Source organism: Genypterus blacodes, unplaced genomic scaffold (genome assembly GCF_046128005.1).
Source record: "Genypterus blacodes isolate CSIRO-AG114 ecotype Tasmania unplaced genomic scaffold, CSIRO-AGI_Gbla_v1 ptg000003l_1, whole genome shotgun sequence".
In the NCBI taxonomy this organism is placed as follows: domain Eukaryota; kingdom Metazoa; phylum Chordata; class Actinopteri; order Ophidiiformes; family Ophidiidae; genus Genypterus; species Genypterus blacodes.
The window spans coordinates 9,079,250-9,093,934 of NW_027466817.1; the positions used below are offsets into that span (position 1 = coordinate 9,079,250).

The window sequence follows — 14,685 nt, forward strand, 5'->3', positions numbered from 1 at the left end:
ACTTGAAAAAAAACAATTCTCAAAGTAAACAAATCAAACAAAGCCATCACGATACAACACAAAGGCAACAAGTTGAAGAGGCAACGTGGTAAAATGGTTACAGTCTGAAGTGCTGCCAGGAAACGTTACAAGGCGACTTAAGTCTTTACACAACTCAGCAAATATACCAACAAAACCAAAATGCTAATGTTTCTCCGCCTAAAGCTTGTGGTTAAACTGACGCAAAAATAACAAACTGATGGTTAAAACAGCAGCTGTTCAACATCCTCTTTGTGCTTGGATTTATTCAGGCGTATAAGCATCAAATTCAGACGCCTCCACCTGTTTACTCAGAGAACGGCAGCATCCTATAGAGTGAATCTTGAAGGGTTAATGGCACTTTTGCCAGACAAATAATCAGTGTATTAAGAACATGTAACCATAGTTACGAAATTGTCTGTATTGGTGCCAAGCATGAACCAGGAATTATATTTAACTTCAGACTGCACTTAAAATCCACAAGGGTCCGTTCAAAGATCTGCAGACGTGGAAGAGAAGCACAAACATCTACACAATGAGACAACTTACAGAAACAATCTTGTTAGGTTGTTATTTTCTCAAAAATGATTGGAGTTTGTAAAATCGCCTGCATTTATATTGAACTGAAAGGTTTTTTTTTAGCTTCTTTAAAGTTGAGTAAAGTCAAACATTAAGCAGTTTTCTTAGCAGCACTTTTTTTTTTTTTACAAACTGGCCCAGATTGATCAAGAGTTGTTTGGATTTGAACCCATTGGCAGTGTTGGAGAGTTTTCACTGTACAGAACAAAGACACAGCTGGTAAGTAACAAACACTCTCACTCTCACACACACACATTTGAGACATGTAGCTACAAATAAATGCCCATGTACACTCGTTCACGCTGAATCATGCATTCACTCAAACACTCACACGCGCGCTCAACTGGGAATAATAGATCTACGAGAGATGAATCATATGTGACCAAACGTTTGACTTCACCAGCAAAATATGCAACATCATCAACATCGGCTGTCTTTCCTGTTTGCTATAGGACACAAAATACAGGATTAACTGTCGACAAAACCATGCAGAGGGTCACATGTGACAGGTCCAAGGAAACAAAGAGGAGAAGATAAAGGAAATAAACAGATTTTCAACAGATAACTCAGAAAACACTGCAGATTAACGGCCTGTACGACACAAAACAGACTTTACAACTGAATAAATGTGGAAGTTTGGAATGTTTTCGTATAGAGTTACACATGTTTTTAGTAACGTCTTCATTCAACAATTCACTTTTTGGAAACATCACATCAGTGACAACACTTAACACTCAGAGAAAACATTTTGCAGCACCGCACATTTACAAAATAGGAACTCATGCGAGAACACGTCTGGCCCTGTACACGCTGGGTAATATGTCTGGTGCTCAGTGTGTGATGCACCTCCAGCTAAACATGTTAAACGTTGCATTCATGAAAAGTGGAAATCAGTTTCTAGATGAACCCGTACATACTATTCATGTTCCATCCCATCATGGTTTGGATCAGATCATTTTCCTCTAAACATCTCATCATTTATCTCTAAGGCAAATGTAACTACAAATCTGTCTCGTGTCCACAATCTGCTCATCATTAAGTGATTGATTAATTGTTTGGTAGTGTTTCAGACTGCAAGGTTTACGAGAGGAAGAGAAGCGATGAATGTTACAACGCTGAGCTCAAAGCTGCATTATTACTGATTAATCCAATTATGCATTTCAATGAATTTCACGTCTATCAGCCATTTGAAGCAGCTGTAGAAAAATATAGATTTTGGATTTCTATATACTGCTTTCTATTTTATTGTACTTTGGGGTCACATTAGGAAAGAGCTAAACAGGATGTAAGGGTTGACCTCTCTCTCTATCTCTCTCTATCTCTCTCTCTCTCTCTCTCTCTCTCTCTCTCTCTCTCGCTCTCTTTCTCTATCTCTCTGTGTGTGTGTGGGTGTGTCACAAGGGTTCAGGCCAGCGTCCCCCCAACGACAGAAGCGATTATAACTCCCAGCACCACGCAACATATAATAATCATGATTTTCTTCTGCAGAGCAAACAGTCGTCCATGGCAGCAGAGGGAGAAGAAGAAGAGAACAAGTCAGACAGAAACCTCCTAAAACATCACGGCGCAAAACACAAACAGAACCTTACCCCCCTTCCAACACCTCCAGGAGGATTACATTCAACATGTGGATTTGAAGTTGAAACAATAGGCCAGCAAATAATGTTTCTACTTTGGCAGATGACTAGTTATATTACCTCACTAATACTAGATACGTAGCACCGATACTGGGAAGCAAACCTATGCCCAACTTCCCCCAGATGCCTTTCATTTCATTCATGTGACATTATGCAAATAAACATGAGCGCAAGACTAAGTTTGATTTGCTGTAATGACATGAGAGTCTGACTGTTTGGTGCATTTATGGTGAAAAGTGAATGTTTGAAATTCAGATTAAAAACCCTTAGTCATTTGTGTCACAGTTGTGTTTGTAGTATACATGCAAAGCTCAACGACAACGACAACAACAACAACAACAACAACAACAACAACAACAACAACACCAGCAGGCAGCAGAGCGTCACATGTAGCACAGCACAAAGAGCAGAGGCCTCTCTTGTCCAGCTGCATCACAAAAAACATTACAAAGTCTGTGATTCAGTTAAATATTGAAGGCCGACTGAGCTTTTTAAATGAACTCAGCAGTATTTAGCGCATGTAGCCTGCAAGTTTACACACATTAAAACTGTTATCGTCCTGTGATTACGGATAAAAAACAGCTTTCCTCTCGTTTCAGCTTCTGAGAGAACTTTTCAACTCCAAAGAAAACATTCTTTTGTTTTGGTTTTCTTGAAAGTGTGTGTTTGAAGCTGTTGTTTCTTCTCCCCCAGTTTTAGGATCAGCTTGCATCGGCTACGTTGCTCAGGGTTGGTTGAGGTCTTTGGGTCCACAGCTTTTGGCCCTGGTAGCTTTCAATACAGCTTGTATGTGGTGTTTATTGATTATTGCTCCAGCCGTCGATGGAACGACTCTGTTAATCTGCGGCTGTTGTGCTTCTCCTCATCAATAATACGAGAATAACACCTCATATTCCCAACTCGCCAATATTTGTCTCATCTATATTTAGAGTAATGCACACGTAGGCGCATTACTCATATTTGTTTTGCCTTAATAGCAGTACAGACAAATACTTGGAGTACGGCGTGCGTGTAAACACAGTTCAGCAGGAGTGGGTGTGTGTGGGTCTCTGTGAGTCTCTGCGAGTGTCTGTGGGTCGCCTGGTGATCTAACTGCAGAGGGTCTGCAGGCCCTGTGAGAGCTCTAACTGAGGCTGACTGCAAGCGAAATAATGAGGATGGTCACACACACTGCAATACACACTGCTATCAGGATCACTTTCTGCAGAGAGATATGAGGGGAAAACAGAGAGAGCAAAGAGTTAGAAATGACCCAGACGCTGCATGACAAAGAAAGAAAGAAAGAAAGAAAGAAAGAAAGAAAGAAAGAAAGAAAGAAAGAAAGAAAGAAAGAAAGAAAGAAAGAAAGAAAGAAGACAACCTCCAGTTAGAGTCACACAGGGTCTAAAATAGAAATAATAATTAAGGGGACTTCCAGGTTCCACGAAGTGACCATAACTGGGACTGTCCACTGAGCACTGTAGCACAGAGCAAATGGAAGGCACAGGAGGGAGGATAGTAATGGTCACAGGGCGGTACCGTGACAACCTCTCTCTCGCCCATGTATGCTTACTTCCTGTTTATACTTCACTTTTATACTTGTAGGGGAAGTATAATTATGTAGGGCCTACATGTAGGGCCTACATCATTCACCTTCACACAGGATGCAGGTGTCTAACTCTGCCTATGTCATTGAGTACGTACGTATATTCATCAACACTTCTAGTCACTTCTCACTATACAGAGTCCTAGTTATATTCTTAATATCCTTAACACACTTCAAATCATTTTTTGCTTATTATATTTCCGACATATTTCCAGCACAGATTTATTTAGGTATTTCTTCTATTAGTTACTGTTTTAGTTAATCACAATCAGTTACATCATCAATTACTATCACCATGTTTTTTTACTTCTTATAAATGATTTAGACTTCATTGTGACTTGACAGTAACTCACATCACTTTCAAACCAAAACAATACTGAGAGCCTCTAAAGGAAGCCCCTGAAGGAGGAGACATGCAGACATGCGGACGATGTGGACACAGACAGGCGAGCATGCAAACATACTCCAAACAGTCACTGCATCTGCAACACAGACATGCAATGCTGCTGAGGCGGCCCGTGGTGTTGGTGCACATGCGTGTTACTCACCCTCCGCGCTTTATTCTTGTATCTAAGTGCCTTCTTAGTGTCTGATACCGCCCGCTCCACATAGTCTACAGAGTGCTCCACATTATACTCTACGCGGTCTATCATTTCACCCTGGGAAAGGTTTGTTATGGAGGCAGTACAGCGCGGGAAAGAGGGGAAGAGAGGTGAAGTGGGAAGGGAGGAGGTCAGGGACAAGGAGGAGGAGGAGGAGGAAACAAAAGAGAAAGAATGGTGTCAGTTTGTAGACTGGATGCAGCCGGTGTCTCACCCGCTTGCCACCTTTTTGGAGCTTTTTGCATTTGGCAAAGCTCTCCTTCGCCTGCCCCACGTACTCATGAGCACGCAACACGCTCCGCTCAATGTTGTTCACCAGCGCCCCCTGCAGGAAAAACAAGGACACAATCATTGCCTGAGTCTCGTTCAGCACCAGATCATCCTAGCTGCACTTAGTTATGATGGATGTTTGTACTTAGGCCAAACTGCATGTATACCATCATACAGATACTACATTACTTAATCATTTAATTAGTGAATATAATATTAGAAAGTGAATATTTAAACCTATGTAATATCATTTTTGAATTAATTGTTACAGCACAAACCAAAAGAATGACAAGATGCATGCGATGCTCCGATCAATCCTGTAATTCCTCATCAGACCACCAGATGTCACTGCAGAGCTTTACTTCTTCTGCCACAATCTCCTGACCTCTTCCCCGTTCTCCATCAGCTCCTTTCCCTCCCTGCTTATCTGCATTTCCTGACCTACTGGACCATCTGTTTCCCCACTTTTCACTTTCAGATCTGGTCTGTGATTTGTTCCCTCCTGCTTAGCTCGGATAAACTCTCCTCCAATTTTTAATCTAACAATTTCTCCCGGTCTGCTCTTTGACCCCGTGTCTGGCAAGGCGAGATGTTGAGGAAACAAATGAACTCTGTTTACAACGTTTCATGTTTACACTGCCAAGCTGATGCAAGCTCAGGTGCAATCAAGCATAAATACAGCTGATATTGTCCCGTCGCCACCATTAACACCTTTTATATGACTTAGCTGAGGTGGCTGTGAATTGTGAGTTGTTGTGCAATTGCCTGTTAGTAAACCATACACACATACACACCAACACTTTGTGTATAATTGCAGCAGGAGCCCTCAGAAACAACACCTAAGATTACAAGACTAGTGTCGACCCGTCGCTCAAATCATTTTCAGGCGTGAAACGTTAGATTGCTTATAAACAAAGGAGCCTGAACTGTTACACACAAGGATTTCGATGTGCACAAAAAAGGAGAAAATGAGGAATTACAAGCAAATTACCTTTCAGAAGTGGAGCGACGTTCCCTGATCTCTAGAGCTTAGAATCAGCGGTGGTGTGGAAGAGGAAAACAGGAGGGGAAGAGGAGAAGCAGAAGATGAAGAAGAAGAAGAAGGCAGAGAGAGTGTGTGACAGAAGCTGAGGAAAGCAAAATCAATAAACAGATGTTCGTCTTAAACGATGTGGTTAATATCAGTTATTCACAGTTGTAACAGGCTGGAAGACACACAGATTCAAACACACACAAACACACACAAACACGACGGCGGCACTTGTAAACATGTAAACGTTTAGCAGCATGATGATCATAAAGACAAGATCTGTGTTTCTAAACCAAAACACAAAACTCTTTTCTCACTCATCTTCCCCGTCTCAAATTCCTTTGCATAATTCAGACGGGAATATTTTTGATGAGACAAACCGTTTATCTCTGCGGGGTTTCGGCCCACGCAGTCATCGAGTCACACACACAGACACACTCACACACACACTCACACACACACACGCCACAGTCAAGTCGTACGTTTGAGAAAATCTGTGTTTTGAGCAGCTATGACTGTGTACAGTATGCTGAGGAAAGGAGGTGATAGCAGCAGAGGCTCAGTGTTTGATCTAGGCCGGATCTGAGCTCGGTCTGACCGGAGTCGTCCTTCTGAAAGACACGAGTGAAGTTTCCTGCAGGCCTTTCTTTCTTTCTTTCTGTAGAACACTAGATTCATTTGTGATGTCCCCCGAACCTCTGCTCTCTCGTCTCATCATGCCCATTTCATCTCAACACAACCGTGACGCTCCTCAGTGAGGCTCTTTGTGTGCTGCTGCTGGCAGAATCTGGACATTGTGGTTTTATTTCTGCACCTGTGTCTCTCTGTCCTGGTTCACGTGCACAGGACGGGTCCACGACAAAACTCACAGCCATTTCAATTGAATCGATTGACTTGAACGTGGAAGACGCAGAGAGGGCGAGAGAGAGAGAGAGAGAGAGAGAGAGAGAGAGAGAGAGAGAGAGAGAGAGAGAGAGAGAGAGAGAGAGAGAGAGAGAGAGATATGAGGCGATGTCGGCTGTTTCCACACTCGGCTGCTCTTTGGCTTCATTACACACAGAGTCATTATGCTTCCTCCGGCTGTCCGAACGGTTAGACAAACCTCAAACTGCCTAAATGTGCGAGTGAGTTTGTTTGTCTGTGTGCAATATTCCAGTTAAAGATGACATAATCAATCTGCTGCACCTCACCAGCCTGAACAGGATGGCAGGGCCTGACCGGAGAAAGCAGTCAGACACTCAATGAAGTTTTATATGAATGCAATACTTTTTAGGCCAACATGGCAATGAATGATATCCGACTTTCTAATCGGTTCATGAACTCAGCATGATAATTATATCTAATGTTGGAAACCCTACACAATCAATCAAAGGAATCCAGTAAAATGAGTATTATGACTCTTTTGGCATATGTTATCCGTGTCAAGTTGTTGCTAAGCAACTGACAATTACCTCCGCCAACAAAGCCAAGCGAAGGTAATTGTCAGTTACACATTTATGCTAATAAACCCAACAGCCCAGATGTAAAGTAAAAGATTATGGCTAATTGATCTGTGAAGTGGCCTTATTTTGGTAGGGTGCAGCTCCTGCAGCAGGTATCATGTTACTATGGTGAAGATCATTCTTTACTTATCACCTGCTTTGGTCGGGGATCCTGGAACTGGAATTGAACTGGTTTCAATCTGGAATATTTGCCAAACTGCCCGTTTGGACAAATACAACACTTAATCACCAATTATTCCCCAAATGATACCATATTGTTCCTGTGGCGTGATAACTAAAGCAACTTCTACTTAACGTGTTAAACAATAGTGAACTGTAACTTGAAGAATCTTCTAATCATGTAGGATCCACACACACACAGCTCGTCCTGTGTCTTCAACACTTTCATCCATCATTTATATTTTTGAGGACTTTTCCAGGACCTGAGTGAGTGCAGAATTCCCCGTACGAAGCCAGGAGCAGTTCATCTCACCTGATTCTCCACCAGCACGGCCATGTCCATGAACATGTCGTGAAGCTCTCTGATGCTGTTTTCCATCTTGATGATCTCGTTGTGCCGCGTCTCGATCTCATTCATGGCTTGCTGGGTGATGTTGTCCATGATGATCTGAGAAGGTGAGCCAGAAGGATTCAGAGTCACAAGAGCGGGAGGGATTCAGGCAGGAAACCATGGAGGACCAGCAAATTTTCCTTCACTTACGCCCGAGGTGAAGATGGCTGGGTTGTCACTCTCCAACATGCTCTCCAGCTCCTCGTTCGTCGTGTTTCTTCCAGCTGAAAGAACAAACGCACACAGTCAGGGAAATGTAGACTGACTGTAGGTGTCAAAGACGTTTCCCAAGTGTGTGACTGTGAAAGTGAACTGCTGACGATTTTTACAAAGTTTAAAGATTCTCAGGAAGATTGCGCCCAAATAAGGTCACTGATGGTGTTTTGTTTGAGTTTTCATTTCTTGTCTTCCTTTTTTACAGAGCTGTTCTATTTCACAAACTTAGTATAAACCTCGACACCGACTCCTTGTGAGTTCCATTTCCGCCCCGCTGATACGTGAAATCAGTCAGGCTCAGTCAGCATCATCTCAAGCTGCTCTTTAAATCCTCTGGGAGAGCAGTCACACTTTATGCAGAAGGCTTTACTGCGTGTTACACACTGTGTGTTCTATATAACTTAGTCAAACATGACTTTTTCAATGACTATTTCTTATCTAACTGTGTGTCTAAAGTGTGTGTGAGTGTAATCTTTAATTTAATTATTTAGACATCGATGTCCTTGGGTCCACAAGCCCATCTTTTATATTATATTATTTTCTATGCTCTTAATAAAACATTTTTCTATTCTGATTTTAATTGATTATTCCAAAAAAAAAACACTTTTAACTGATACTTTACAGGATTCTTCAGTTGATCTGATCACATTTCGAGCTTTGGTCTGGCTGTGTAAACATGCAACAGAAGTAATTAATTGCTGTTTTTGATTGGCTGCTGATTGTGCTTGTTGATTTTGTGTTTACATGACGCCTGTTACAGTGCTTCAGGTGGAACGTGTTGAGGTGTAAATACATGGCCGACAGCGCCCGTCTGTCAAGGTTAATTGAGCCGTTAACAACCGCAGAGATGCAACTCTGCAGCTGAAGGTAATTTACTGTGTCTAAAGCCAAATTATACTTTGTGTGCCTGTTGGTTTAGTGAGGAGCCAAGAGGATATTTTGTGAAATTGAATAGGAGAAAGAGTTATTTCCTTCACTCAGCTCTGTGTGTCTGAATGGTATGAATAGCACAAACCTGCACATGGTCATTTCTTTCATTAGGCATGAGAAACACGGACAGGTTGAGGATACAATGATTATTTATTCATCTGTGTTTTGCATAAAACTGGCAATGGAAACGCGTCTGTGGCTGCTAGGAGATTTGTGCACTAGCTACTGCAAAACCCTTGATTCATGACATAATAGGAGAGAGAGAGTGTGTCAGAGTGTGTGTGTGTTAAATGTGAGGGCTGTAGTTTGGCTGGTGGGGGCTGGGGGGCACAGCAGGAAGGTGAGGGCGATGGTGAGTGATGATGGTTTGGAGTCAGAGCCAATGATTGCCTTCATGGTCAGAATACTGATGCAGGTTCTCTCTGATATTTACTGGTGTGTGTGTGTGTGTGTGGGTTCCAGAGCACACATTTGCCTATTAGCCTTAACATTTATTGGATATACCTGGTCTAATCCAATCCTCATGTCCATAACTACCAAAAGCCCAGTACCATTTATGCTTAATTGGTTAAGTGCAATAATTGGATTATGATACGTACAGAAAAGCTGTGACTGCTCTGATCAATCACAACTTCTTCTTAATTTGCTTTACAAATCATTGATCTCAGTCTGACCAATGAAAACACCAAACACAAAGTGAGAGTTAGAACAGAAAGACAGGGAGGAAAGTCAATCGTGGGTAATTATTCAAACAACAGGGGTACATGTACACGCGCACACACACACACACACACACACACACACAATCTGTATTGGCTTTTTAAAGCCTTGACAGGCACTGAGGGAGGCACTTATTTGTTACCATGGTGACCCAAACCCTGAGAAACCCGATATAAAGCCAAGATCTCTCACTTCACCCACAGCGTTTATGGGTTATTAAATCATTCATAATATGTTGCTACCAGTAACACCACAGTGCTACCAGAGCTATTTCATCGCCATTGTTATGTCACACAAACGAAGGGAAGGAAGAACAGAGAGGAAAGGCAACGGAGAGAGAAAAACAAAGCATTTACATTATTACTTTCTACACTTTGCTTGTTTGTCAATAAGCAGAGGAAAAGCTTTGGCTCTGCAGATAGAAACGTGGATTTACCTGTCGCTTCTAAATGTATTTGTACTGGTCTGCCCTCTGCATCAAACAGGTTTGTGTAGAACAGGAGGCATCTAAATTGTTTATAAACGCGGACAAATGGGTTCATGCCATTCTGAGCTATACTGAGTGTAACAGACGTGCTGTGTAATCAGAGGAAATGCATGTGGATGTGTCCTATTAATAAATAGAGTTACAGGTAAGCTGAGTGTGACGTATGCTCGTTTCAATCACATTATGGTGTTTGAAACAGGCAGCAATCCTCGTTACATCCTGAATCTATAGCTCCTCTCTGATGGAATGGTCAAAGTGTGTGAGGACGTCTTGTGTCCTCTGGTGGGCGGGGCTGTGGACGCAGACTGTGGGTGTTTTGTGGGTGGGTTTGCTGCTTTGATCAAAGGTAATCGATGTTTTAAAGTGCCTGTAAAGGTGCCGCGGCTCTCTCTGCCTCGCACTCTTCCCTCTCATCTTTCATTTATTCCACCCCTGTGGTTCTAATCCCGTCCCTGAAGACAGGTGAGATCAGCTCAGGCCTCCTGTGATTCCACCAACTGACTAATCAAATCCAAATGGATATGGAGGAGCTCAAGGAAAAAGTGAGACAGGTTCGTGTGCATGTGTGTGCATGTGTGTGTGTGTGTGTGTGTGTGTGTGTGCGTGCGTGTGTGTGTGACTACGTCCTGCATGTAGATCTCCACAACATTCTCTCTGCTACTTCATGTTATGAAGGTGCCGAGTGATGTGAGAAAGCTGCCAGAAGTTACTTTAGGATAGCAAACATTCAGGGTCAAAGGTCATATGTGAACACATTTGTGTCTTACTAAACTTACGAGTTGGTGTAGAGGAGCTTTTAGAGGCTTTACCACGTGCTGATGGATCAATAAAGGTCCATTCAAAGACCAACAAACATCTACACAATGAAGCAACTTACTTAGAAACAACCACCGAGAGTTCAGATGTAAAGGAGCTGAAGATCAAAACATTTTATAAAATTGCTGCTGTATCACTTTAGACTTCCTGGAATTATGAGAGATCGGTCTGGAAGATTGTCAGTCTCTATGACAACGTCAAAACGCAAGGATCATTGTGACTCGTGCTATGTCCTGAATGAGTGGGAAAGAGGAAAGTGAACTAAGATGTGTTCCCTGTAGTTCACTCCTTCTCTTTCTCTCCCTTTCTCTCTCTCTGTGTGATCAAAGTGCCTTCATAAGACTTGTAAATTTACCTGCCTGCTTCCTGACTCCTTCTATTTTTGCTGTCATACATAGGATCCAAACCACAGTGTTTTCAGCGGCACAAAAGGAAAGTGGCTCATTTGTGCCTCCCTTGTGCGAACTCTCAGTGCTTTAGTGAAGTCACTTTACTGTGGCTGAGCCCTGAGTGGTAAACCTGGGCTGGGCTCTGGCTGAATGAGTCCACGCTGTGAAACTGACAGATGGCTGAGGAAATTGTGTAATTTGTGCCTTAAGTGCCGCTCTCAACTGTTATTACCTCTGGATGAATCAGAGTTGTTCTGCCCGTGTTCCCATATATATAAACTGTGCCTGTCCGCATGATATTTAGGGGCAGCTGCCACTGTGCGTCCTATCAGGCAGCCCGCCAGTCATCCAGCCGGTGAGCTGCAGGCGTTTTGGTGGCCCGGTCCAGCAGCCCGGGGCCTCAGCTCACACCTGACAAGTCACACCACACCAACGGTGTGACAAGAGTGAGAGCAGCTCGCATCTGAGCCGCACAAATGTCAGTGTAGGTGTTGGTGATGTATGTGTTTTTTGGTTCATTACACCTGCCACATGCCTGTAGAATAAAATATAGATGAATTCAGGCAGAATATCCCTCCAAACCGAAAGGGAAAATGTTTTTATGGCACCGACACGAGTGCATGAACCAACAGGTAAAGGTCATTTCCTGTGTGCTGTGCACTGATGGCAGAGGAGCAACCAGCACAGACTTAAGCAAAGAAAACATGACCTCACTGCACCAGCTCCTACTGGTTGGTCAGGGAGCCTGCACAGTGTGTATGTGTGTGTGTGTGTGTGCGCATGCTATCTTCAATGACTTACACAACGCCCTTACCAAACCCTAACATTGGTTTAGACGTAGAGAGACATGGGGGTGCACGAAAAATTTCTCATCTAAAAAAGGGGGGCGCAAAAGAAAAAGTTTGGGACCCACTGGATTAGACTGAAACATAGGAGCTCAATAATGATACATTCTAATAAACACGCAGTATTTGGAATGAAATTCAGCGCGGAGGATCATTTCGTCCCGTGTAGTGTGACAAAGTGGAAGACAACAGTCAGTGTGACATCTGGTACACTGCATGATGCTTCCACAGACAGAGAGCACCATGGGAGAATTTTGATCCTGTTGTTCACCTGCCCCCCCCAACCCCCCCCCCCCTCCCTCTAATCAAACAGGATCAGATCAGATTAGACTAGATTAGATTGGATTAGTATAGATTTTACCTACTCATCTGTACAGATGTGTTGGGTCCATGCAGCTAGCATGTGCAGTCAGAGTGAGTCTCCCAGGTCTACCTACTGATTTCCAGCTGTCTCTGAATGCGTCCCTTGCAGCGCTCCCTGTAGTCCGACTGGGTTGTGTTGTATTCTGACATCACCTCTACGAATTTACGGGACAGTGTGGAGTGCTGAGGAGACAGGGAATAATGACACAACATTTCACTTGAGCCTGTTCAGCGCCACCTAACATCATACGTCCGCTGTAAGCGTGCGCTGGATTGCGCTGCTTGGTCTGCAGGCGTACCTGTGTCTTGCGTATCCTGAGATCAGCTGTTGACCTGTTCTGCCCTTCCTCCTGCTCAATGGTTTGCAGGATACCTGGAAGAAAACACACAAAATGTTCATTCAGGCACCATACATTATTATGTGTGTAACACTCAGTATATTCACAATGCAGGTTACAATTTCAATTATACAGCAAGATCTGCATCAATTGAAGTAAACTTACTCCAAATAACATAAAGATTATATATTGGGAATTGATGTGTTCAGGCACAGTTGGTGTAAAACACGTTGCAGGTTGTCCTTGAAGCATCACAGTCAGTATGTTTACATGCACGATGGTGATGAGGGGCTGCTGTTCCTGAATTCATTCCCGACCTCCCGACCTTCCATCCTCTTACACTCGAAGTTCACGACCGCTGATAACAGCAGCAGCTCAGATCTCATTTAAGGAGACACTGAATGCTGCAGTTACTGGTTTGATTTGTTAACATTGAAAAGATGGTAGTATATGTATGTTAGCACACAGAGTCTCAAACTGTTTCCCATAATCTCTATTTAATTGAGAATTGAATCATGATGTTCTGAACATGACCTCTTCTTAGTTTGGATCATGAAAATAGTGTTTATTTACTTTAATAAGCTGACAGAGGTAGTAGATGTGTAGCAGCTTTCTTCTTTGGGGTCTAAAACCAGGCTGCTGTGATGCAGAGATGAGGTCACTTGATGAGCAACATCACACAAGCACACACGTACGCACAACCATTATTACACAAAGGTATCCTGTGGCAAAAACTGATGTAAGGTGCAGTGACGCATTTTGGTCAAATGACGCACATCCTGTTCTGCCTGACAGGACTTGGATCAAGTGCACGTGTCAATGTAGCAATGTGCACACCATGCTACGTGTGTGTGTGTGTGTGTGTGTGTGTGTGTGCGTGCGTGTGTGTGTGTGTGTGTGTGTGTGGATACAAGGCACAATAGCTCTGTAGTGCTGCTCAGCTCGCCAAGCTTGAACACCTGAGCCCTGTGTGGAGCCTTCAAGTGGCAAGAGGAGACTATGCTTGACAATAAAATGGAGAATACATGATTGTTTTCCACCCGGTTTGGACTGATTGGGCGACTCAATTCGATTTTATTCATTACAATAATTTAGGGAATTTCGAGGCATTAGCATTCAACACAATTTTTCCTTTTGCTTAATTTACAAATGAGACTGTGGAAACTCACACATGACACAATGCATGAATGCAAGTGGAGGCTGAACTCTCAGGCTGAGACGTTTACATTCCTGAATAACCCGAAAGAATAATGAGATTAAAACTTCAAATTAAACAATATATTTTCTTCCGTTTCATATCATTATGATGTTACGTTTTAGTTTAGGTTGCTCATCATACTTGCTAAGAAATAAAGCTTTATGATATGAACCATTTAATTATTATAATGTGTTTATTATTTATTGCAGCTCTACAGGAAACAGTATAATTATACTCACTCTTTAATTTGGAGCGGACTTTGTTGGCCAACTTCTTGATGTCTGCCATAAGATCCTCCAGCTCAGCTTTAGTTTCTGGAGAGGAGGGGAGGAGGGGAGAGGACAGAGGAGAGGAGAGGAGAGGGGATTGATTAGTAACCTTGTGTAGAAAAGACACACACTGAGACGCGCACACACGCACACACTTGTATACACTCATTCGCCTACTCGCACACTACTCCTGTGTGCCAACCACTTTTCACAGAGACAGAATCAATACTGACACACAGGGAATGAGTCTAAGTGTCTCCCAGCAGGGACAAACAATTCATCAGCTTCACTCCACAGCAGCTCTCACACACACACACACACACACACACAATCCTTCCCTC

General features: G+C 42.9%; 1 protein-coding gene across 3 annotated transcripts in view; it reads right to left on the reverse strand.

The window, feature by feature from the left end:
- Positions 1 to 2,070: 2,070 nt before the first annotated feature.
- stx1a (syntaxin 1A (brain)) overlaps positions 2,071 to 14,685 on the reverse strand; it is a 36,855-nt gene continuing 24,240 nt past the window's right edge. Inside the window, exons 4-10 of one of the 3 annotated variants that reach the window (XM_076140695.1) lie at positions 14,315 to 14,389; positions 12,839 to 12,912; positions 12,614 to 12,722; positions 7,924 to 7,997; positions 7,696 to 7,830; positions 4,636 to 4,746; positions 2,071 to 3,435 (exon numbers count right to left, since the gene is read on the reverse strand). In XM_076140695.1, the coding sequence (XP_075996810.1) occupies positions 3,358 to 3,435; positions 4,636 to 4,746; positions 7,696 to 7,830; positions 7,924 to 7,997; positions 12,614 to 12,722; positions 12,839 to 12,912; positions 14,315 to 14,389 (656 nt within the window). In that variant the 3' untranslated portion in view covers positions 2,071 to 3,357. Of the gene's footprint in view, positions 3,436 to 4,635; positions 4,747 to 5,682; positions 5,819 to 7,695; positions 7,831 to 7,923; positions 7,998 to 12,613; positions 12,723 to 12,838; positions 12,913 to 14,314; positions 14,390 to 14,685 lie in introns of those variants that run through there. The other 2 variants (XM_076140711.1, XM_076140702.1) reach the window with 2 other exon arrangements.